The 24,550-nt window shown below is 42.8% G+C and overlaps 1 protein-coding gene across 1 annotated transcript in view; it reads right to left on the bottom strand.

The window, feature by feature from the left end:
• Positions 1 to 24,550, bottom strand: part of MBOAT1 (membrane bound glycerophospholipid O-acyltransferase 1) — an 88,335-nt gene that overhangs the window by 38,075 nt on the left and 25,710 nt on the right. Inside the window, exons 2-4 of the mRNA XM_077810574.1 lie at positions 16,477 to 16,622; positions 15,675 to 15,752; positions 11,453 to 11,548 (exon numbers count right to left, since the gene is read on the bottom strand). Of these exons, the coding sequence (XP_077666700.1) occupies positions 11,453 to 11,548; positions 15,675 to 15,752; positions 16,477 to 16,622 (320 nt within the window). The remainder of the gene's footprint in view (positions 1 to 11,452; positions 11,549 to 15,674; positions 15,753 to 16,476; positions 16,623 to 24,550) is intronic.

The following is a 24,550-nucleotide window of genomic DNA, read 5'->3' as shown; positions in this document are numbered from 1 at the left end:
TACTCATCATAATATCTAGCAACCAAGTATAATTCTTAAGTCTTACATACCATTTAATCTGAAAAAACTAACATTCTCTCCCTTCCTTCCCAAATTTGAACTCTAAATAAGACAGAAAGATTCACAGAAATGACACTCCTGCAGACAAATACAACGTATCGTAGAATCATAGAATATCAGGGTTGGAAGGGACCTCAGGAGGTCATCTAGTCCAACCCCCTGCTCAAAGCAGGACCAATCCCCAATTAAATCATCCCAGCCAGGGCTTTGTCAAGCCTGACCTTAAAAACTTCTAAGGAAGGAGATTCTACCACCTCCCTAGGTAATGCATTCCAGTGTTTCACCACCCTCTTAGTGAAGAAGTTTTTCCTAATATCTAACCTAAACCTCCCCCACTGCAACTTGAGACCATTACTGCTTGTCCTGTCCTCTTCTACCACTCAGAATAGTCTGGAACCATCCTCTCTGGAACCACCTCTCAGGTAGTTGAAAGCAGCTATCAAATTCCCTCTCATTCTTCTCTTCTGCAGACTAAACAATCCCCGTTCCCTCAGCCTCTCCTCATAACTCATGTGTTCCAGACCCCTAATAATTTTTGTTGCCCTTCGCTGGACTCTCTCCAATTTATCCACATCCTTCTTGTAATGTGGGGCCCAAAACTGGACACAGTACTCCAGATGAGGCCTCACCAATGTCAAATAGAGGGGAACGATCACGTCCCTTGATCTACTCGCTATGCCCCTACTTATACATCCCAAAATGCCATTGGCCTTCTTGGCAACAAGGGCACACTGCTGACTCATATCCAGCTTCTCGTCCATTGTCACCCCTAGGTCCTTTTCCACAGAACTGCTGCCTAGCCATTCGGTCCCTAGTCTGTAGCTGTGCATTGGGTTCTTCCGTCCTAAGTGCAGGACCCTGCACTTATCCTTATTGAACCTCATCAGATTTCTTTTGGCCCAATCCTCCAATTTGTCTAGGTCCCTCTGTATCCTATCCCTGCACTCCAGCGTATCAGCCACTCCTCCCAGCTTAGTATCATCCGCAAATTTGCTGAGAGTGCAATCCACACCATCCTCCAGATCATTTATGAAGATATTGAACAAAATCAGCCCCAGGACAGACCCCTGGGGCACTCCACTTGACACCGGCTGCCAACTAGACATGGAGCCATTGATCACTACCCGTTGAGCCCGACAATCTAGCCAACTTTCTACCCACCTTATAGTGCATTCATCCAGCCCGTACTTCTTTAACTTGCTGACAAGAATACTGTGGGAGACCATGTCAAAAGCTTTGCTAAAGTCAAGAAACAATACATCCACTGCTTTTCCTTCATCCACAGAACCAGTAATCTCATCATAGAAGGCGATTAGATTAGTCAGGCATGACCTTCCCTTGGTGAATCCATGCTGACTGTTCCCGATCACTTTCCTCTCATGTAAGTGCTTCAGGATTGATTCCCTGAGGACCTGCTCCATGATTTTTCCGGGGACTGAGGTTAGGCTGACTTGCCTGTAGTTCCCAGGATCCTCCTCCTTCCCTTTTTTAAAGATTGGCACTACATTAGCCTTTTTCCAGTCATCTGGGACTTCCCCCGTTCGCCACGAGTTTTCAAAGATAATGGCCAATGCCTCTGCAATCACAGCCGCCAATTCCTTTAGCACTCTCGGATGCAACTCGTCCGACCCCATGGATTTGTGCACGTCCAGCTTTTCTAAATAGTCCCTAACCACCTCTTTCTCCACAGAGGGTTGGCCATCTACTCCCCATGTTGTGATGCCCAGCGCAGCAGTCTGGGAGCTGTCCTTGTTAGTGAAGACAGAGGCAAAAAAAGCATTGAGCACATTAGCTTTTTCCACATCCTCTGTCACTAGGTTGCCTCCCTCATTCAGTAAGGGGCCCACACTTTCCTTGGCTTTCTTCTTGTTGCCAACATACCTGAAGAAACCCTTCTTGTTACTCTTGACATCTCTTGCTAGCTGCAGCTCCAGGTGCAATTTGGCTCTCCTGATTTCATTCCTATATGCCCGAGCAATATTTTTATACTCTTCCCTGGTCATATGTCCAACCTTCCACTTCTTGTGAGCTTTTTTTTTTTATGTTTAAGATCCGCTAGGATTTCACCGTTAAGCCAAGCTGGTCGCCTGCCATATTTACTATTCTTTCGACTCATCGGGATGGTTTGTCCCTGTAACCTCAACAGAGATTCCTTGAACTACAGCCAGCTCTCCTGGACTCCTTTCCCCTTCATGTTAGTCCCCCAGGGGATCCTACCCATCCATTCCCTGAGGGAGTCGAAGTCTGCTTTCCTGAAGTCCAGGGTCCGTATCCTGCTGCTTACCTTTCTTCCCTGTGTCAGGATCCTGAACTCAACCAACTCAACTGCCTCCCAGATTCCCATCCACTTTTGCTTCCCGCACTAATTCTTCCCTGTTTGTGAGCAGCAGGTCAAGAAAAGCTCCCCCCTAGTTGGCTCCTCTAGCACTTGCACCAGGAAATTGTCCTCTATGCTTTCCAAAAACTTCCTGGATTGTCTATGCACTGCTGTATTGCTCTCCCAGCAGATATCAGGAAGATTAAAGTCACCCATGAGAACCAGGGCGTGCGATCTAGTAGCTTCTGCGAGTTGCCGGAAGAAAGCCTCATCCACCTCATTCCCCTGGTCCGGTGGTCTATAGCAGACTCCCACCACAACATCACTCTTGTTGCTCACACTTCTAAACTTAATCCAGAGACACTCAGGTTTTTCTGCAGTTTCGTACCGGAGCTCTGAGCAGTCATACTGCTCCCTGACATACAGTGCTACTCCCCCACCTTTTCTGCCCTGCCTGTCCTTCCTGAACAGTTTATAACCATCCATGACAGTACTCCAGTCATGTGAGTTATCCCACCAAGTCTCTGTTATTCCAATCACGTCATAATTCCTTGACATCACCAGGACCTCCAGTTCTCCCTGCTTGTTTCCAAGGCTTTGTGCATTCGTATATAAGCACTTGAGATAACCTGCTGATCGCCCCTCATTCTCAGTATGAGGCAGGAGCCCTCCCCTCCCAGACGTTCCTGCCTGTGCTTCCACCCGGTATCCCGCTTTCCCACTTACCTCAGGGCTTTGGTCTCCTTCCCCCGGTGAACCTAGTTTAAAGCCCTCCTCACTAGGTTAGCCAGCCTGCTCGCAAAGATGCTCTTCCCTCTCTTCGTAAGATGGAGCCCGTCTCTGCCCAGCACTCCTCCTTCATGGAACACCATCCCATGGTCAAAGAATCCAAAGCCTTCTCTCCAACACCACCTGCGTAGCCATTCGTTGACTTCCATGATTCGATGGTCCCTGCCCCGGCCTTTTCCTTCCACGGAGAGGATGGACGAGACCACCACTTGCGCCTCAAACTCCTTTATCCTTCTTCCCAGAGCCACGTAGTCCGCAGTGATCCGCTCAAGGTCATTCTTGGCAGTATCATTGGTGCCCACGTGGAGAAGCAGGAAGGGGTAGCGATCCGAAGGCTTGATGAGTCTCGGCAGTCTCTCCGTCACATCGCGAATCTTAGCCCCTGGCAAGCAGCAGACTTCTCGGTTTTCCCGGTCAGGGTGGCAGATAGATGACTCAGTCCAAGGGACTGAATCTATCTATCTATGAGAGGTATCATACAAAGCCAATTTTGAAAAACCAGTAGGAGTCTTTATTTTCCTCCTGGGTTCAATATGCTTCATATACAATGTCAGCAAGAATGTGAATTAAGGATGCTAGAGAAGGAAAACAGTGGCATAGAATAACAGCTCAGCTAAAGTCTCCAATATTCAAACAGACTCAAATTGTCTAGTCTATTCTGTAACCTTCCTCAGGAAGGTGGAAAACTGTCTTGCAACGTCCCCTAAGCAGAAATCTGCCTATATCCTGTCCCAGCCAAGAAAAGAATCAGTCACTGTGGGCTCTTATGGGATATCAGCCTTTCCCATACGCACATGTGAAAGCACATGTCCATATTTCTGTAGTGCCTGGTACTGTAATCTCTCCTCTGGCCGTAAAAGTAGGATGAACAGGTCCGTTGTCCCTCTGCCCCTCCCACCCAGCCACCGACTTCATCTTGATGTCAGCTTAGGAAATTTACAGCTAATACAGAGTAACTGGAAACTTGGCATGTTTCACTTTGTGCCCTGAAATCCAAGTGCTTCACCTACATCATATGCTAAACCCTTCTGGCTTCCAACCTTCGAATCCATATGGTGCTCACACATCCTAGTGAGGGGTACCACATAGATTGCCACTCAGTTCCCAGAATGAGAAATCCTAACCAGACACCTAACTTGGCATACGGCAGCACATTATGCAACTTCTGTGTTATATGGGTCCACTATAGCACCTGGACAGACACTTCATACCTTCCTCCCACCTAAAATAGTTCTCTGTTTTAAAGCTGAAATGCTGAGTCAGGAGATGCTGGTATATTGAGATTTCAAGCTTAGTAATAAAATAGACAGTACAGCAGAGATCAGCAATCTCTCACTCTTGACACATACAGAGCTCTTTCAATGTGTCCTTGAAGATCAGCTTTGCAGGTAATGCCAGAACATTGTGTACAATATCTGTCAGCCTCCACTGTGTGTGATTAGTTGCCAAGTTAGATGTCTGATTTGGATATTTAAAGTATTAAAAAGAAGCGCTGCCAACTCTCAGGATTTTATTTCAGGTGTTACGATATTTGATTTTATTTTAAACCCCAGCTCCCTGAATCATGTGATTATATGAGAACCTCAGCTTTTGTTGTTTGTTTGGTTTTTTAAATAAATTCCGAACCCTACTGACTGTAGAGAAAAGCTTGAAAACACGAATCCTCCAAGCTCAAAAAACAGAGCCAAAATAAAAAGAACCAAAAGCTTATTTTTAAAATCCCATGATTACTAAGTCAGACTCAGGATTTTTGAACACTTAGGAGTGGCAATACCGAAGGAATAAATTGCTATTTTTTTAAGCTTTCAGGGAACATCTAATTATAAATGGCACAAAAATGTTGACTAAATTAGCCTGTCAAACATGGTGCCCATGTCATGCAAGGTCAAACGTTTCTGACATATAAGTAGTAAAAATGTGGCTCAGTTTGAGAAGGCTGCAGAAGGGTGCACAGAAATAGATCTTAATAAAATCTACTGTATACTCACAAGCCAAAGTCAGAACCTATTATTTTGTTCAAAATGTTGACAAAATGTTGACACAGTTTATTGAAAAGGGACGAAGAAGTAGGTAGACTTTAAAAGAAAATCACAATATTCCATGGGAATAAAGCCTACAGATGATACTTACATTTACAGAGGAAACCTAAAGGAAAAGATTTGAAATAAAGCCATTTATTCCCAAACCCCAGATCATTTGAGTTCTGTTTAACTGTGACTAAAAAGAGCTCCTCATGCTTTGTGGCTGCAAACTAAAGGATATTCACAGATTAGGCATTGTGGAATATCATCATACAAAATAAAACACCAACACTATTGCTAAAACCAGACCAGAGAAACAGAAACTTAATTTCCCCATGCTATGATTTATTTCTAATAATTTTGATACTTGTTGTGAATTCATTTCCTTGGTCTGGACATCAGTGTGGAAAACCTCACATGATTAAAAGCTCTGTCATATAAATAAAGGGAAGGGTAACCACTTTTCTGTATACAGTGCTATAAAATCCCTCCTGGCCAAAGGCAAACCCCTTTCACCTGTAAAGGGTTAAGAAGCTAAGATAACCTTGCTGGCATCTGACCCAAAATGACCAATGAGGGGACAAGATACTTTCAAATCTGGAGGGGGGGCAGAACAAAGGGTTCATCTGTCTGTGTGATGCTTTTGCCTGGAACAGATCAGGAATGCAGCCTTACATCTCCTGTTAAGTTAGTAAGTAATCTAGCTAGAAATGCGTTAGATTTCCTTTTGTTTAATGGCTGGTAAAATAAGCTGTGCTGGATGGAATGCATATTCCCGTTTTTGTGTTTTTTTGTAACTTAAGGTTTTGCCTAGAGGGATTCTCTATATTTTGAATCTGATTACCCTGTAAGGTATTTACCATCCTGATTTTACAGAGGTGATTCTTTTACCTTTTCTTTAATTAAAATTCTTCTTTTAAGAACCTGATTGATTTTTCATTGTTCTTAAGATCCAAGGGTTTGGGTCTGTGTTCACCCGTACAAATTGGTGAGGATCCTTATCAAGCCTTCCCCAGGAAAGGAGGTGTAGGGCTTGGGGGGATATTTTCATAGAATCATAGAACCATAGAATATCAGGGTTGGAAGGGACCTCAGGAGGTCATCTAGTCCAACCCCCTGCTCAAAGCAGGGCCAATCCCCAATTAAATCATCCCAGCCAGGGCTTTGTCAAGCCTGACCTTAAAAACTTCTAGGGAAGGAGATTCCACCACCTCCCTAGGTAACACATTCCAGCGTTTCACCACACTCCTAGTGAAAAAGTTTTTCCTAATATCCAACCTAAATCTCCCCCACTGCAACTTGAGACCATTACTCCTTGTTCTGTCATCTGCTACCACTGAGAACAGTCTAGAGCCATCCTCTTTGGAACCACCTTTCAGGTAGTTGAAAGCAGCTATCAAATCCCCTCTCATTCTTCTCTTCCGTAGAGTAAACATCCCCAGTTCCCTCAGCCTCTCCTCATAACTCATGTGTTCCAGTCCCCTAATCATTTTTGTTGCCCTCCACTGGACTCTTTCCAATTTTTCCACATCCTTCTTGTAGTGTGAAGCCCAAAACTGGACACAGTACTCCAGATGAGGCCTCACCACTGTCGAATAGAGGGGGACGATCCCGTCCCTCGATCTGCTGGCAATGCCCCTCCTTATACATCCCAAAATGCCATTGGCCTTCATGGCAACAAGGGCACACTGTTGACTCATATCCAGCTTCTCGTCCACTGTAACTCCTAGGTCCTTTTCTGCAGAATTGCTGCCAAGCCATTCGGTCCCTAGTCTGTAGCGGTGCATTGGATTCTTCCGTCCTAAGTGCAGCGTATTTACCTCTCCTCCCAGTTTAGTGTCATCTGCAAACTTGCTGAGGGTGCAATCCACACCATCCTCCAGATCATTTATGAAGATATTGAACAAAACCAGCCCCAGGACTGACCCTTGGGGCACTCCACTTGATACCAGCTGCCAACTAGACATGGAGCCATTGATCACTACCCGTTGAGCCCGACAATCTAGACAGCTTTCTATCCACCTTATAGTCCATTCATCCAGCCCATACTTCTTTAACTTGCTGGCAAGAATACTGTGGGAGACCGTGTCAAAAGCTTTGCTAAAGTCAAGGAACAACATGTTCACTGCTTTCCCTTCATCCACAGAGCCAGTTATCTCATCATAGAAGGCAATTAGATTAGTCAGGCATGACTTGCCCTTGGTGAATCCATGCTGACTGTTCCTGATCACTTTCCTCTCCTCTAAGTGCTTCAGAATTGATTCCTTGAGGACCCGCTCCATGATTTTTCCAGGGACTGAGGTGAGGCTGACTGGCCTGTAGTTCCCAGGATCCTCCTTCTTCTCTTTTGGGGGAAGACGTCTCCATGTGGTCTCTTTCCCTGTTCTTTGTTTAAAACACTTGGTGGTGGCAGCATACGGTTCAAGGAAAAGGCAAAGTTTGTACCTTGGGGAAGTTTTTAACTTAAGCTGGTAAGAATAAGCTTACGGGGTCTTTCATGCAGGTCCCCACATCTGTGCCCTTGAGCTCAGAGTGGGGAGGGAACCTTGACAGGCTCTCATAAGATTATCCAGATTGTCTAAGTTTTTTATTATTGTACTAGAAACTCCATATCTTAACTCTCTTGCTGTATTTTGTTACTTCTGTTTTCAACAGAAACCAGGAAGTGCGGCAGCACACAGAAGAAGATACAAAACTGAAATTTACACACCTCAAATCAGTTTCCAGTTTGTTTCGTGTTTAGGAAGAAATGAATTCATTTCCTAACTTAAAATCAGAACCACTTGCTTCACCCATCCCCATCTAAACAATATGTTCAGTTGGTGGCGTCATTACATAACTATTCTTTAGTGTTGAAAGTTTTCATTCAGAAAAATGTTTCTTTCTGAGGGAAGTGCATGGGATATTAATGGGATATCAAGCTTTTCAACTCTGATTCACTGGTTTGAATTTAAGCTGATTGGTAGTTACCACCACGGTTCTTTATCAGCTTATGTGTAATCAGTTAGGGGTGTCCAGTTTCAAGTGGACAAATACTAAGCAGAGTAGTCAAGCAATGAATGAGTGTGTAGTGAATGAAAAGAGTGCTATCTTCACACTACAGAACAGAGGCTTATTGGCAGAGCCATGTCTTGCACTACTACTACCCATGTTGTACCTGGTCTGTGGATACACAAAGGACTTCGGTCCCCAGAACTGTCATCCCATCACTTCCATCGCCAAAAAAGAATTTCCTTACTATATTTCCAAGGAAAACAAATGTTTCCATCTAACTCTTTGGAGTGCTTAATACTTCTGACTTTGTTCTGAATTGGTATAACAGTAAAAGAATACATCTAGGTCAGTTTCCATTGTCAAATGTATTTTCTTTTTACAAATTGGCTATTCTACCATTGTTGCTAACTTTGGGGACTGAAATAAAACCACCAGGAGGAAAGAAAACACAGCAAAGCATTAAGCATTAGAAGATAAATCACTGCCTTCAGTGATGCTCCTTGCTAACAAAATTGCTTATAAAGCTTTTCTAGATTTCACATTTGATTATGTTCATTTTTAGGGTGGTTTGCTAGAAATGCTGCCAATTTTCCTTTGGAGTAAAGTTAGTGTTGATGAAATGTTTTAGCCCAACAACCCTGGAGAATGAAGTGCTCCATTTATCTACAGCAGAAATACGGCACATGCAGTAAAAAGTGCAAGATTGTGTATCTGTCAGCCAAAAGGCCCCGATTTACACATGGAAAACACCACCTTTCAGGGTGAAAAGGTGGGTCAGTCTCCAAGCCAATTCAAGCATTTGCCTCTCATATGAGACTATTAATAAGGGTGGGCAATTGGTGCCAATTTTATGATGATTTTTGTGCTGTGAATTTTTGCACTAGGAAAAGTGCAGAGGACCCTAGCATTTCACATAAGGCATCTGTGTCACCCACAGGCCTTCAGTGAATATTCTTCAAATGGTACTGTTTTTTGCTCATAACAAACTGGCTGAACTCAAACCCATAACCAAAAAATGAGAGGCGCCGTGGCCCCAGTCCAGCAAAGGATTTAAACTTGTGCATAATTTAATGCACATGAGTCGTCACACTGACTTCAATCATACTGTTCACGTGCACAAAGTTAGGCACGCGTTTGAGTGGTTTGCTGGATTGGGACCCATGCCCATTACCAGCCTCCTGAGCTATCACATTCCTTTGATTTTTTTCTTTTCAGACTAATCCATTTCTGGTAAAAACTATAATATTACTGCACTGACAGTCTACGTATGCTATAAAAGAAGATGATGTATTATTAGTAGTGCCATTCTTATAAAGTATTAAAAAACACCAAAAATCAACTCACCAGCATAATCCTCTTAGCATCAAGAAGAAGGAAAAAAATATGTAATTGGGGAAGAAAGAATTAAAAAACACTAAATAATCCTAAGAACAGTTTATAAATGCCAAAGCAAAGCAGTCAGAAAAGGACTTGTAATAAAACATGCATGTTTCACTCTTTCAAAAATGGGATAAAACAGCTTTGCTGGTAGCTGGCCCTTTAAAGCTGGAAGAAACAACCAGCTACAGCTATTCTGGAAGCTCTCTCCCTTTCAGAGGGAGAGGGGCAAATAAAGGGTGACCAGATGTCCTGATAAAATCGGGACTGTCCCGATATTGAGCAGTTTGTCCTGCGTCCTGACCGAAGTACGGTTGGGATGCCATTTGTCCCGATATTTTGTTTGGGGCGTGTCTTTCCCCGCCCCCCACCTTAGGCGGCAGTGACAGGCACGGGGCATGCCTTTTTAATTGTTACACTCACCCTGCACATCCAGCTCTTCGGCAGCAGGTCCTTCAGTTGCTGACAGACTTTGGCAGCAGGTACTTCTTTCTTCAGCGGCAAGATTTATTTCCCGCCGCTGAACGTGCCAGGTGAGTGTAACAATTGAAAAGGTGCTCCCCCTGTGGCGGTCCTGATATTTTGTATTTAGCATCTGGTCACCGTAGCCAGAAGGCTCCTTTCACATTGTTTTCCCAGCTTGGCAAGAAAGGGCTTTGGGATAATCCAAGGACCGTCTCCCCCAGAGTAGAATCAGAATGAGGAAAGAGAAGGCTTGGGGCCACTCACCGGGACTGGTCTATTGCACTATCAAGAAAGGAATAAAGAGAGCAACAGTCTACCCCACCCAAACAGACAAACTTAAGGAAGAAGCAGCTTGGGCCAACCTGGCTTGCTGCTTCCTTGGACACTGAGGGATTGGCAGACAGGAAGATAACCTCAGACCCACTCTACCACCAAAGAGTAACTTTAGAACTTACTCCCCCAACCCCACTCAAGGTGAAGAAGGAGATAAGTAGACCCTCCCCACCTCTGGCAAGATGCTGTTGTGCAAGAACACACACAGGTACACCTCACTGGCTAATGGGAATACTGAGTCATTCTAACATCATGCATTATTTACTTTGAACAAGTACTTCTTGAAAGATTAAGTAAACAAGATTGCAAGACAACCCTTTGTGGCATTATTTTAATTGTATTAAATTACAGTCCTAAAATAATTTAATAATAAATTATTATAATTGTTAGCCAATACATATATGGTAGGCTTAGTGTTAATATAAGTATTGGGAAGTTATGTCAACTGAATGTATTATACTCTCCCTACAATTCTGTCCACCCATGTCAGGTGTCCCATAAGACGATGCACTAGTTGAAGTAAGCTTTGGATTAAGGAGATAGGAAAACGGTCTGGGTCGGGACATATGAGTATTTTACCATATTAACAGGTAGGGAGTTATTCTCACAACTGAAATGTCCCAAAGGAAAAGGACAAGACATATGAATATTCTACCCTGGCATAAACCTAAGAGGTTCCTTCATGCCCCTTGATACCTGGAGTGCATGCGTTCAGAACAATGAGATAAGGGGTACATCATGTTACTGAAAAAACAAGGTAGAGGGCTGATTGGTTAAATCTAGTTTCAGATGATGTGCACAGTACCTTTTACTTGTCAACGGTTAGGGGATAAAAAGATGGCTTTAGAAGTGTAAATTTGGGAAGCACACCTTCTGTGTAAAGTGAAGGTAACAATACTACATGAGGTGGCTTCCCAGAACCTGGTATCATATTGAAAGTTTTTTCCTGTTCTTTATTATTATTGGCTTATATCAATAAACCTGAGTGATACTAGTTAATTTGCCTCTTGAATATATTTCATAATGAACCAAAGTGTGATCAAACAATTGACTATACAATTTATCAACAGACATAGTATATGAGCTGGATACTCACCCAGAGAAATCTGTAGTGAGAATACCATAATTAAATATGTAAATTCGGCTAATGTGACACAATGTGAGGTATCCCATGGCTACCACAAAGGAGTACCTAAACAGAACATACAAACAAACAGAACAGTTACCCACCAAAGCAGAGTCAAGACTTTACATTCAGTTCATACAGGCAAAACAAAAAACGAGGGTAAATTTATACATCAGAATGATAATCAAAATTGAGACACTCAAAATTACTAGTCACTTTGGAAAATAATGTCCTAGAATTCAAGTATTTGAAGTCAGATAACATTTAACATACTGCTGAGATTATCCATTCTCCTTTCTGTTCTGTGTACACACACACAGACCAGAAATACTTGAGACTCTCATATTGCAAATCTGTAGGAATCAGGGAGAGAGAGAGAATATAATTATGCTTTAAGAGTACATAGTAGCTGTACATTGTTTTCAGTGACATTTGGAAGACAATTTATTTTGGCTTTACATGCTCAAATAGGCTGTTATGAAAAGCTTTGCACACAGGAAGTATTCTTTAACTAGGGTTTGAAAAGTCCACTCTCTGGTTTGTGTCCTGAATGAATGTAAAATTAGGTTAGGCAGGATGGCTACTGGCACCCCGTATTCTGACATTCTAATGGTTTAAGGCAGTGATACTCAGACCTCAGTGGTTCAGGAGCCAGACTGGCAATCAGCAGTACCCAAAAGAGTCACAGTAGCATGAATTCATTGTTTCATTAAATATGAATAGTACTATAGTAAAACAGTATGAGAGGGGAAATAGTTCATACTACTGTGGCTCTTTTGGGTACTGCTGATTCCTAATTTGGCTTCCGAACCACAGAGGTCTGCCATATCTATAATTCTTACAGCAAATAAGTTAGTAACTTAGTGCAAGTTCATAACTTATTGGTTAATAACATAGTAAAAGCATCCTGATTGGTTAACAATTAAATCACACTGTGTTTTGGTATCATGTGCTGCAAAGATATGCAGGAGACACGTTAAAGAGATCATGGGCCACATGGGAATGCGGCTCATGGGCCGCAGTCTGAGTATCACTGGTTTAAGGAGTGCAGTGTTGCAGATCCTTGGTGCAGCACAAGGAGGGGTGATACTCAAATCCTGTTATTTCCTCTACCTCTCCTCATTATCCCCATCCATAACAGAACAGGAAAGAGGCTGCTGGCAGAGGTAGGTTGCCAATGAGAGCCTGGAGACAGAGAAGAGCAGGAAGGAGACCAACAGAACCAAGATTCAGCAGAGCAGAAGGGAGCAGCAGAGCACCAGGAGGCTGAAACACCAAACTGAGAAGAGAACAGCAGGTGATCCTAAGAGCCGATCTAGAACTAAGGTCTTCAGGGTCCAACACCACATCAGCAAAACCAGCCAACTGGAGACCAGGACCACAGAGCCCAAGGGGGCAGGCAGGAACCTAATGATTGGGAAATCAAGGCCTTCACACCCAAACAGCAGTGGCACAAACTGACCAGCAGAAGACCAGGCAGGCAGACTGGCAAGTGTGAGGCTGTAGCCACCAGGCCCAAGTCAGGACGAACCAGAATGGGGAACAGAACAGAAGATATGACAAAAGAACTGGCCAGCTGCGGGAGGGGCGGGGGGGGGGGCAGGCCTTTGTCCATTTAAGGGATGTGCATTTAGGCTCACCAGTGACTAATTACTTACCACCCAGGTGATGGGTTTCAGGTGAGGGATCAGGTGACAGCCTGCAGGCTCACCTGGTTCTCAAATAAAAGGTCAGCAAGTAGCTTCAATAGGGAGAGAGACCTGCATGTAGCAGGACGGCTCCTGTAGGAGACCCAGTGTTAGGATGAAAGTCCTGGAAGGCGATTCTCCACACCAGCTAGTTGTAAAACCTGGCTGGAGACACCTGTTGTATGAGCAGGGCAAGAAACCTTATGTGGAAGAGGCTTTAGGAGGAGCCAGGCAGCAGGACCTTATTTATCGGTTTTGACTATTGATTTTAAAATATAAACCTGTCCCTGGGTTTGAACCACTACAGCCCTCCTGGCTCAAACCAGTAGAGGAAGACAGAACACCAGCTGTGTCGGGGGTAGGCAGCCTATGCAGAGACTGGACTAATGGGGAATAGGAAGGGTGTAGATTAGATTCATTCATGTATTCATGCTTTCGTTATTTCCCTTAGTCTCCTTTTTACCTCACTCCATGAGAAATCTCTCGCCTGAGAAAATATACTTTTTAATATTCCTATTATTAATATTCTTGTACATTGCTGAAGGAATGGGGCAAGGCTTGGGGACCCAATGTATTAAAACTGTATGAATAGGCTCAGTCTTTAAACCAGCTGCTGTTGGCTACATTTTTCAAGCCCATTTTAATCCATAACATTTATCATTTAAGTTACTTTTCACATTGCCTCAATTAATTTGAACATGCTATGTTTGAGCTACAAAACTATTGCTAAGAGTGGGGAATGGCTCTGTTCCAACTTCCCCAGCCCTGCTAAGATTTTCAGCGTGTTCCATCACAATTTCAAACCAATGCAGTTCAAAGTATGACTCACTACTGCACTCCAATAGCCAACAATATTATGTAAACTGCCTTCATTTGTGCTGCAACATATGCTATTTTTTCCATCATGAATAATTGGCTAAACAGTAAGAGTGAGAGGAAAATCCTTTAACTTGAATGTATGCCAATTTCTTCTCATTCTCCTATGCAGGCATGAATAAATATTGGATTTCTAGCTGTAGATTTGGTTTCTACAACTTGGTCCACTGATCCAGAACAATAGATTGCTCCCTTCTTTCCCCAAGACACAGGTACCAGTACTGATCAAGAAAGAAACAAAGCGTATTTTAGCATCTTTTCTCTCTGGTCCCTTTTCACACAGGCAGTGTAGTGCTAGTTATCAACTACATCAGGATTTCTGGGTTCTAGTTCTGACTCTGCCTTCTGACTGTGCTAGGTAAACCCTCAGAGAGCCCCTACCAAATTATAAGCAAGCACAGGGATTCTGTCTTCAGGTACAACTGCAGTGACCATGGGCGTATGTCTAAGCCAATGAAGGTGTGTTCTAAAACTTGCACAAAGAGAGTAGACAAGAGGATATATATTACAAACCAACACTAGACCTAATGGGAGCATTAATCCAATAGTCTAAGCAATGCCCAAGTCAACCCAAAACAAAAAGGTGGAATAACTCTCAGGCTGCCAGCTGACCTGTTCCTCTGGATTACTTACATAAACCAGTTTTCCAGGTAACATTACTACCTCCATATCTTCAACTAAGAGCTCAAAATAACAGCAAGTGAAAAGCAATTCCACATGCAGAGAAAGAAGGGATGAACACTAACAAAGAACTATCACTTGAAGAACTCTGAGACAATACATTATCTGTGATTATGTTTTGCAAAATATTGCAAAGAGAACTACTCTACTGCCCTGTAAATCTCTTCTACTGATGCTTCCTATCTTCGTACAAGAATCAGCTATGGTTTCAACACAGTTTGCCAATTCTGATCAAGGTACCATCTGCCCAATAAGGTTCAGTGAGACACTAAACATACACCTGGCTAAGATAGTTTCAGAAACTCTAGGTACCTTTCTTTTTGACCCTAGCATAAGGAATAAATAAAATCTGACAGCCTATAACTTTTACTTTTGGGCCGGTGATGTTTCAGTGCTCTCTTGTCATCAAGGCAATGGCATTTCCTGTATTTGCAGTTCTGGGAAGCTCTGTGTTCAGTACCAAAATACTGACTTGTTTCACAAAACACAGATTTTGAACTGCCTGTGATCTTATTCTGACTGCCTAACTAACTCAGGGGTAAATGGGAAATGCATAAAGGCCAAACAGCAAGAGGGAAAAATTAAAAACAGGTTTTTTTAAAAACCCATCCTCCAGGACACAATACTGAAGAGAGTGTGGCTTGACATAATCTCCAACAACAACTTAAAGACAAGAGGTCTCCATGTAAATTGTTGAAGCTGCAGGAGGCTAAACTGGGCAAAGTACAAAACGCCCTCCCTCTCTTTGGTAGGCAGATGTGATACACTAACTAAAAATTCACAAAATTTAGACAATACAGTGGATACTCTAGTTAAATCCATAAAACTGCTGCAACTGAGTGGAGGTGGTGAGAACAGAGAGATAAGATACCAAAATGAACTTCTGTGTTGCTGCCAGCCTCTGGATGGAACAGGGTAATTGAATTCTTGTCCCCATGTAACTTTACCTGTGGATGTTGGGAATACTCGCAAAGTTCATGATGCCATAGCTCATCATCACCAGTACAAAAATATGGATTGAGTACCTTGAAAACAAAAAGATAAACATTTAGATAGTCTAAAAGCAAGACTGCAGGGCTGATGGGAAAAAAAAATCCCTTTTCTGCCATGTAACCTAACTAAATTTGAAATACAGCTGGTAAACATGGAACCACCCCACAATGCAGTTTTTACAGAGTGACTAGAACAGTGCTTCAAATAAGAATCCTGTCAACCAGTTTGGGTCTAAAATGTTCTTTTTTTAAAATAATCAAATTGAATACTCAACAATGGATGCATCTCCTCTAATGAAGATATATGTTTATGTCTTCTTAGGCAATGGTATCGCTTTGATGCCTGCAGTAAACTTGCAATAGATAAATACAACATACATCTACAAGAGAGACAAGGGAATATCTTTTATTGGACCAGCATCTGTTGGTGAGAGAGACAAGCTTTTGAGCTACATAGAGCTCTTCTTCAGCTTGTCTCTCTCACCAACGGAAGTTGGACCAAAAATAGCAGATATTACCTCACCCACCTTGTCTCTCTAATGTCGTGGGACCGACAGGGCTACAACAACACTGCAAATATACATCTGCAAGTCATTACAGTTTGTTCTGGGGCTTTGGGGCGGTTAGGTGGTGGTTGTTTTGCAGGACTGCAACACACAAGTTGTCTCAGGACTAAACACAAATGATCTAGGAAAACTGACATGAAATAAAACATAATTGCTAGCATAATTTGTTTATCTGAAAGTTAAATACTCACCATCCAAAACAGAAAACAGCAAAGTATATTCCAAAGAGAGTGGCAAATGCATGACGAACAACAGAACTGACATTGCTGGGGCTCAAATAAATTCGAAACCAAAAAGCAGCGAACAAGGCAAACAGCTGACAGGCTACAAAATTGACCTAAAACAAAAACAAACAAAAAAAGAAATTTGGAATGTTACTTGGCCATAGGCTTCATTGTTGGAGATCACTTCAGCTTCCTCTTGTGACTCTGGAAAAAGCTATATAGAATTTCTCACCTATGACAAGAAACCAGGGTAGATCCAGGAGGAAAAAGAATAAAGGAGTTGACCTTGTTTCATGGGCAAAGCTCCCAGTAAAGTCCCTTTGAAATGGGAGCTTTGCTTGACTAAGGCCAAAAGGATCAAACCCTATGGGCCAGAATGTGGGTCATTTAACAGTCCCATCCAGGAGTAACAGCAGCCCCTGCATGGCTGTTTTTTTATCCTTCCACACAGATGGGCAGGGATGGAAGTGGGTAGAATCTTGGTTCTTCTCCCCACTCACCATAATGCACCAACCTCCTTGAGGCCTCTCCTCCCGGTGCATGCCCAAGCAGCAGTGGCTGGAAACAATAAGGCCCATAATAAGGAGTTCTGCTAATTAAAACAGAAATTAGCCACGGTAATGGGTACTGCCAACCTCAAGAGAGAGGCTTGTGAGTGCAGGAGACAGAGCCATCAAGTGGAATTCACTCTCAGAATAGCCACAAGCCTCCGTGCATTCAAAGCAAAACACAAAACTTGCTTCTGCCACTGCCCTTCCCCTCAGTTGCCCCCCAAAAACCCCACAGAGTTAAAACAAATAAAGCTCTTTTGTTCTTTCTAATAAATGTGTAAGGTGCTCAGATACCTCAGTGATGGACAGGATATGGAAACCTAGACAGATAAAATTAGATTTACTTTATTTTGCTGCACTCGTTTTCTTGAACATTCACCTCAGGCTCTTTGGCAACGTACTAAGCTGTGAATCTAGACCAAGTTAGCATATCACATTGGGAAATCCTTTAAACTAAGGCTGCCTAAGCGCTGCTGGGTCTGACTTATTGTCCACATGAAAGTCACATATTAAATAATCAGTTCAGGGATGTCGTCTCTTACGGTATGTCTACACTGTAAAGTAAGCCCAGGGTTAGTAGAACTCAAGTTAGTAGACCCTGGGTTTGTTAACCTAGGGCTTGAGCATCTACACTCATTTGTAACTTCAGGTTAGGAATTGTTGAACCCTGAGACCCAACCTGGGGCTCCAATATCTACACCTCATTATGCATGCCGATCTCCAATCACCCAGATCCCAGCCTTCCTAGCATCTCCCAAAATGTGGCCACTCTAGCCCTTTCTTTGTGGTACAGCGTGGGGAAACTTGACTGTCCAGAGAACAAAGAAAGTTGGCCTGTGTGGTTGTGAAATAATTTTGACAAACTCCCAGACTCTGAGTCCAATAGGGCTGTATCTACGTTGCAAATTCCTGGCTCGACTCAGGCTCAGACCCTCCACCCCCATGGGGTGCCAGGATCCTGCTCCAAGCCCTGGGCTAACACTATTTGTGAGTATACAGAATGGGGGTTAGTCCTGAGCCTCAGTTTGAACCCTGGGCTTACACTGCAGTACAGACATACCTTTAAGGTCTTTGGCATGGCAGAGCACATTCATATTCAGCATGGTCCTGTTGCAGTGAAAGCTGTCTGTAAATATTTTTTGGTTCAGTTATTAAACAAAACTATTTATTTCAGTATTGATAAAACGGAAATTGCTGCCGGTCTAAAGTTCAAAACATGTAGGATTTCAGCCTCAAGCTCTTTGGAGCAGAGCCAGTTTCTTCTTGTGTCTTTTGCAACCTCATAATACAGTCAACACTTAAACAATAAAAGGCATCATATGATTACGACTCAGGAGTAAATAGAGGAGCCTTCTCCCACTATGACAATACTTTAAGCCTGTCTGAATAAGGGAATTACTCCTCCCATCTGTATCAAGCATTAAAAGCAGATGTAAAGAGCATCTCAGAGAAAGCCATTTGCAGTGCACAACAAGATGACTTTATTGGTCGTACAAAACCTAGGAACTATTGTACAAATTCTTGAGCACAGGCTGCTGTCACATTATGTATTAACAGACTGTTTAAATTTAGAGCACCAACCTCACATAGTCAGGCTTAGCACAGTGCGGGGGTCCAATGAGATCTGGAAGCAGAGGAGGACATCTGTTCCACAAGTCTGCAAAGTGGCAGTATAGCCACTCCATGGCCACTGCTACAGCCCAAAGGCTCAGGTTGTGCCCCATGTATGTGGGACCACGTGGGTATGCCTACTTGGCAATGTACTTGCCCTCAAAGCCTGCCCCAACCCCCCTCGTTTGGGGCTGTACATAGGTAAGCTTTGATGGAGCTAAGCTGCATGGCAGGCTGGAATGCTGAGCCGCTATGCAGGCTTCTCAAAGCCCACCCCACCTACCCACAATGGACAGAGAGGGAGAGAACGTGGACTTTGACCTGCGTATCTGTTTAAAAGACAAAACAACAACACCCTGTTTTGTGGGAGCAGTAGTCATGGAAAACTCACCAGCAAAGGCAACAACAAAAAACATAGTATTTACTTTTCCCCCACTTTACTATTTCATTGACCATTCGATCCAAGATCTTGGTTGTGCCTTAGACCTTCAGAGTCACAATTCCCTCCCTGTGCTGCTTTTGGGGCAGTACAGCTACATGTTGCTCCTTACACTGGGATAAAAGTAAAAGCAAATTCCAGCCCTAACTTTCATTCTACTTTCAGTGCTAAAAGGCAATTTCTTTATAAGAAACTCCAGTGCCATAGATCTAATTTACATGGAGAGTGATAATCTTGGAACTGTAATTTTCACTTAACCCTCTTGCCCTGAATTAAACTAACAGTAGCCTCCAGCACCATGGTTACAACATGCCATTAACGCAGGAAATCTAATTTAGAAAGCTAACAATTTAGAAGTAATTTACAGTACCTGAAAAGGAAGGTTAGAGTGAGGGAATCAAAGAAGAACAAATTGAAATAGCAGCGCCCCTGAAAGTCATTTTGAAAGTAAATGATTAAGTACTACTCTAAAGGGAATGAGAAAGCAGTATAAATTGGCATGGTTTTCAAGATCAAACACTGTTTTCTAACTGTTTCACAGAAGCAGAAGGATGTGGTTTACAATGCTAAGAAACTGCCTCTTCACTGACTGAGGGCACACTCACCCCTACCCTGGTCATCTCCTCCTCTTTCTCACCGGCTATGACCCAAACGCTAATGCGCATTCAACATCCTTTCCTCCACATCCTTATCCAACTGATAAAGATACTCCAGCAAGAATATGCTTTAATTATGTATTTTTGTTTCATTTTGTTTAGTGCTAATGGGCATAATTATCTAAAATCTGTTCCTTACAGGTTTTCTATCAACCAAGAAACGAGTGTGCATAAATTACGCTTGAACCATTTTCTTCTTCTGCATATTGGGCAATATGTAATGTGATGCCTTAAATATATCCATGGTTTTTCACCCCCTAACTGTACCATGATAAGACATAACACTAAGCATTGTTTGCAATTTTATTAGAGAAAACACCCATGCAATTTATATATATATTTAATACAGTAGAACCTCAGAATCACGAATGCCTCTGGAATGGAGGTTGTTTGTAACTCTGAAATATTTGTAACTCTGAACAAAACGTTATGCTTGTTCTTTCAAAAGTTTACAACTGAACATTGACTTATTACACCTTTGAAACTTTACTATGCAGAGGAAAAATGCTGCTTTATCCCTCCGCTCCCTTTTTAGTAGTTTATTTTTAACACAGTACTGTACTATATTTGCTTCTCCCCTACCCCACAGCTGCCTGATTGCGTACTTCCAGTTCCAAATGAGGTGTGTAGTTTACTGGTCAGTTCATAACTCTGGTGTTTGAAACTCTGATGTTCTACTGTACTTACATGAGTATGCACAACATGGTGTGGTATAAAGGTTTTATTCACATTGCAGGATCAGGGCCTTAGTTACCATAAGATTGATTTTCAGAGGTCCTGAATGCTCACAGCTCCCACTGACTGCCAGCGGAGTTGCAGGTGCTCAACACTTCTACAAATCACTACCCATAAGTTCAGCTGTGCAAGGCTCAAAAAAATCTAAACATTTATCCACAAGTCTTTTCTAAACTTAAAATTGTCACAGATTTAAAGTCTTTTTTCACAGGATCTTCCAGGGCCTGATGCAAATGCTGGCCTCATTGGAAAGCTTTTCCCAGTGGTATAAAATTCCCATTTCTAACCATGTAGTGTGGTTTAAAGCTGCAGCTTTTTATTGTCGAGAAAAATTGGTTTTCATGACAGACCAAATCTTGTCCATTCTCTGCATCAGGGAAACTAATTCTGAGGGAGGGGAGAATTCTACATCTCAGGAGAAGAGGAAAACAGTCAACAGTGCATAATAAATTATCATATGCATATCATATGTTGTGTGTGTGTGTGTGTGTGAGTGTGTGAGAGTGAGAGAGAGAGAGAGAGGGGGGGGGGGGGGTTATAACACAATAAGCATACTGCAGTTTATTATGCAGATTCCTTTGGGACCTTTTGCTTACCATACATATTTGAGGTAGTTAAGTAAGGTTGCTATGAAGAACAAACATTTCCCCTAATTTTCAAAACTGAGCACATGTCTATGCTTTAAAGTAACTTTATATGATACAATTTGTGTGCACTCAATGCTGGATCACAAAGAAGGAAAGTTCATTCCTTCTCCCTGACCCCAAAATCCCTGGCTGTGGGAATTGCCACACTGGCAAAAGAGCATAAAACCACCCTCCTTTTGATTCATACCATTTCTGTTGTTGGTGTTGCTAACAGCACAGTGGAAATAATGAATTAGGGGATTCTGAATGTTGACTTAGGAAAATAATTATTCACTTATCTTAAAAATGATCCCTTCCGTTTCAAGCCTACAATTATTTGTATATTACATAACCCATCTTTTAACTGCTCATGCCCATTCAATGTTGCCTTCGGATCCTTTCATTTCAAACTTCTTCAGCCTTGACAACATGAAAGAAATGCATTGGCTTTCTACAAAGCCGATTTCTACTGAATAAGATACAATAAATGAACCATCAGAGCACATAGTACGCCGCCAAGGCCAGCCTTGGAAAGATACCACCATCCCCTCAGTTTTCATTATTCAACTTGTCTCTTGGTCCATCAGTCAGCTGGTGAAGGCAGCAATATAATGCAGCAGCAAGGCACTCTGCCACTGAAGAGAGAAGTTGGGGCAACTCCAACCATGCAGTTAATAAAGGAATGGTACTGGATGGACTGCTACTGAGAGCTCCTCAACCAGAGAACAGTAGCTGCAAAGTTAAGCCTTAAGTCTGGGGAACCAGGTAGCTGACATAAGAACGGCCATACTAGGTCAGATCAAAGGTCCATCTAGCTCAGTATCCTGTCTTCCGACAGTGGCCAATGCCAGGTGCCCCAGAGGGAATGAACAGAACAGGACACCATCCCTGCCCATCCTAGTTAATAGCCACTGATGGACCTATCCTCCATGAATTTATCTAGTTCTTTTTTGAACCCTGTTATAGTCTTGGTCTTCTCAACATCCTCTGACAAGGAGTTCCACAGGTTGATTGTGCATTGTGTGAAAAAATACTTCCTTTTGTTTGTTTTAAACCTCCTGCCTATTAATTTCATTTGGTGACCCCTACTTTTTGTGCTATGAGAAGGAATAAATAACACTTCCTTATTTACTTTCTCTTTGACAGACCAAGGGAATCCTCACTGCATAGTGTTGTCGGTAGCTACCGGTGTGGGGCTCTGCTCTTGTTTGATGATGATAACAGTTGGCTGCGTGCGTGTTCCCTCTGTGTGCTGCCCCAGCTCTGCGCAGATAGCTAACACAGCAGACCCCGAGAGAACCCCCAAAAACCACAGACTCTAGTAAGGTACGAAGGAACCTGAGCCAGGTTTATTGTCAAACGAAGCACAGTAATAGTTCCCTGTAGACTCTACAGGGCATACTACGAATTTGTGCTCCCTGGCAATGGACACAGCTCAGTCAGTGGCGGGACACTCCACTGCCCCCTAGGCTGGAAAACGATGTGTGCTCCCGGACCTATTTCTATACAGTTGCAGGACAGATTACTCATCATAGTTCAAACGAATCTACCCATCATGTTGTCTTTTTGACCCTGTCTTTAAGATGCACCTGCCTGTTGCTTGTTATGTCTGTGGAGTGTTCTGATGCCGTCTTGGTGCAAGTTCCTCTCATTAGCACTTATGTGCATGTGCACGTGCTTCTAACAACCTTTTCTTGCCAACTTCTGTGAGTGGGACCTGCCTCTGGCTCACAGCCCAGCTTTGCTTAACACTGCCTGGAAGTACTTTGGTTCAGGCTTCAGGCCTCAGACTGGGCCTCTGATACAAGAGTTTATGTTTCAGGGCCTCCTCTTACTACACATAAGAAGAAAGGAATTAAATTTCATGTTTTTTTTCTATATTCATTCTATTTTTCCTCATGAACAATTACTTATTGCGTTTGTCATAGGGCCCTGAAATCCAAACTGCATCTGAAAACCTCCTAACCAAATCAAACCAAGCGACCAACAGCCCACTGTCTGGACTCTGTGAATGACATTATCTAAACATACTCCTATTGATTATATGATTCTCCTGTACTTACAATACTGTAGGTAAGTCATCATTACCAAAAAGAGGTCACCTTTAAAGGGCCCAGTCATCCCCACTTTATTTTTAATAAGAGGAGACAGTGATCTGGCAGATGTGGCTGATCGGCAAAAGGGGGAGAAGTGATCACTTCCAGGCATCAGCCCCCAACCCCCAGGTTTCAGAGCCCCTACGTGGGCATGTCTGAGAACAGAGAGGGCCTATGATGCAAGAGGGCCACTCCCCACCTTATCATTCCCAGACACTCCGTAAGATAAAGCTGACCCCTTTTGCGCTACCCTGTATGTGTTTCCCTTACATTCAACACCCACAGCAGGACGCTTTTAGGGACAGCAGTCAATGGGCAGGGAGCCAAAAGGAGGGTCCAAGACAGCAATGTGCAAAGACCCTGGCCTCAGACAGGTGTCCCAAGATCTCTACAGACCTCAGGACATTGGAGGATGTAGTAAACGGAACCTGCTGCCTCTCCCACCAAGAAACAAACCCAGCTCGCCCAATGGAATGATGAAATTGAAACAAAGCTAGAGGGAATCCAAAGTTTCCTGTTCCCTGCACAGTTTTTTCCAAAGTAGTGGACAAACTGGCCCCATGACCAGAATATTTAGTGATTCATCACATTCCTACAACAGGAGGAAAGCAACAGAAAGGTATGACAGCTCCACAGAGAAGTAAATAGTGTGTTGTCCTCTCTCTTGAAAACTATCATCGAAACCACAGAAAAACCTATATAGAAGAAAAGAGAAAATACTTTCCCTTGCTCGGAAATTCTTGGAACATTTAGAGTCAGGACACAGATGATTTAGAGCTGGTAATTCCCTGGCTTCACCCTTATAATAAATCACTAAAAATACTCCTGGTCACTGCTTCACCCAGGTTGTATTGGGTTACTCACCTCTCGCTTTAAAAAAAAAAAAAAAAAAAAAAAAAGAGTTTCTTTCCATTGATCCTGCAATAATCCTAGCATATGCAAATCGCCCACAAGTCTGACCACAAAATACCTTGCTTTTCCTTTATTATTCTTTCCCCTTATACTTGCTCAAAAACTGACCTCACTTGCGAAAATGTAGGAGAATGGACTAGATTGACAATAATTCTCTCCAAACTCAAAATGGCAGCACATAGTGGCACGTCTGGATAGAATCTGAACTTCAGTGATCTCTGGCTGCCAAAACAGTCCCAGCTAAACAGTGGCAATTAACTTTCAGGCTGGAGTCTGCTCTGAACTGGCCCAAGATTACAGGAATGCAAAAGTGGCAATAAGTCACTTTTACTTCTTGCCCTAAGGTCCTGTGCTGAGCAGTATTCAGCCAGACCTGAAGATCAGGCTCTAAATCTGTTTTACTTACTAAGCAAGT

Source organism: Eretmochelys imbricata, chromosome 2 (assembly GCF_965152235.1).
Source record: "Eretmochelys imbricata isolate rEreImb1 chromosome 2, rEreImb1.hap1, whole genome shotgun sequence".
Classification (NCBI taxonomy): Eukaryota; Metazoa; Chordata; order Testudines; family Cheloniidae; genus Eretmochelys; species Eretmochelys imbricata.
The sequence above is the reverse complement of the archived record's forward strand: the minus strand, read 5'-3'. Positions and strand labels throughout refer to the sequence as shown.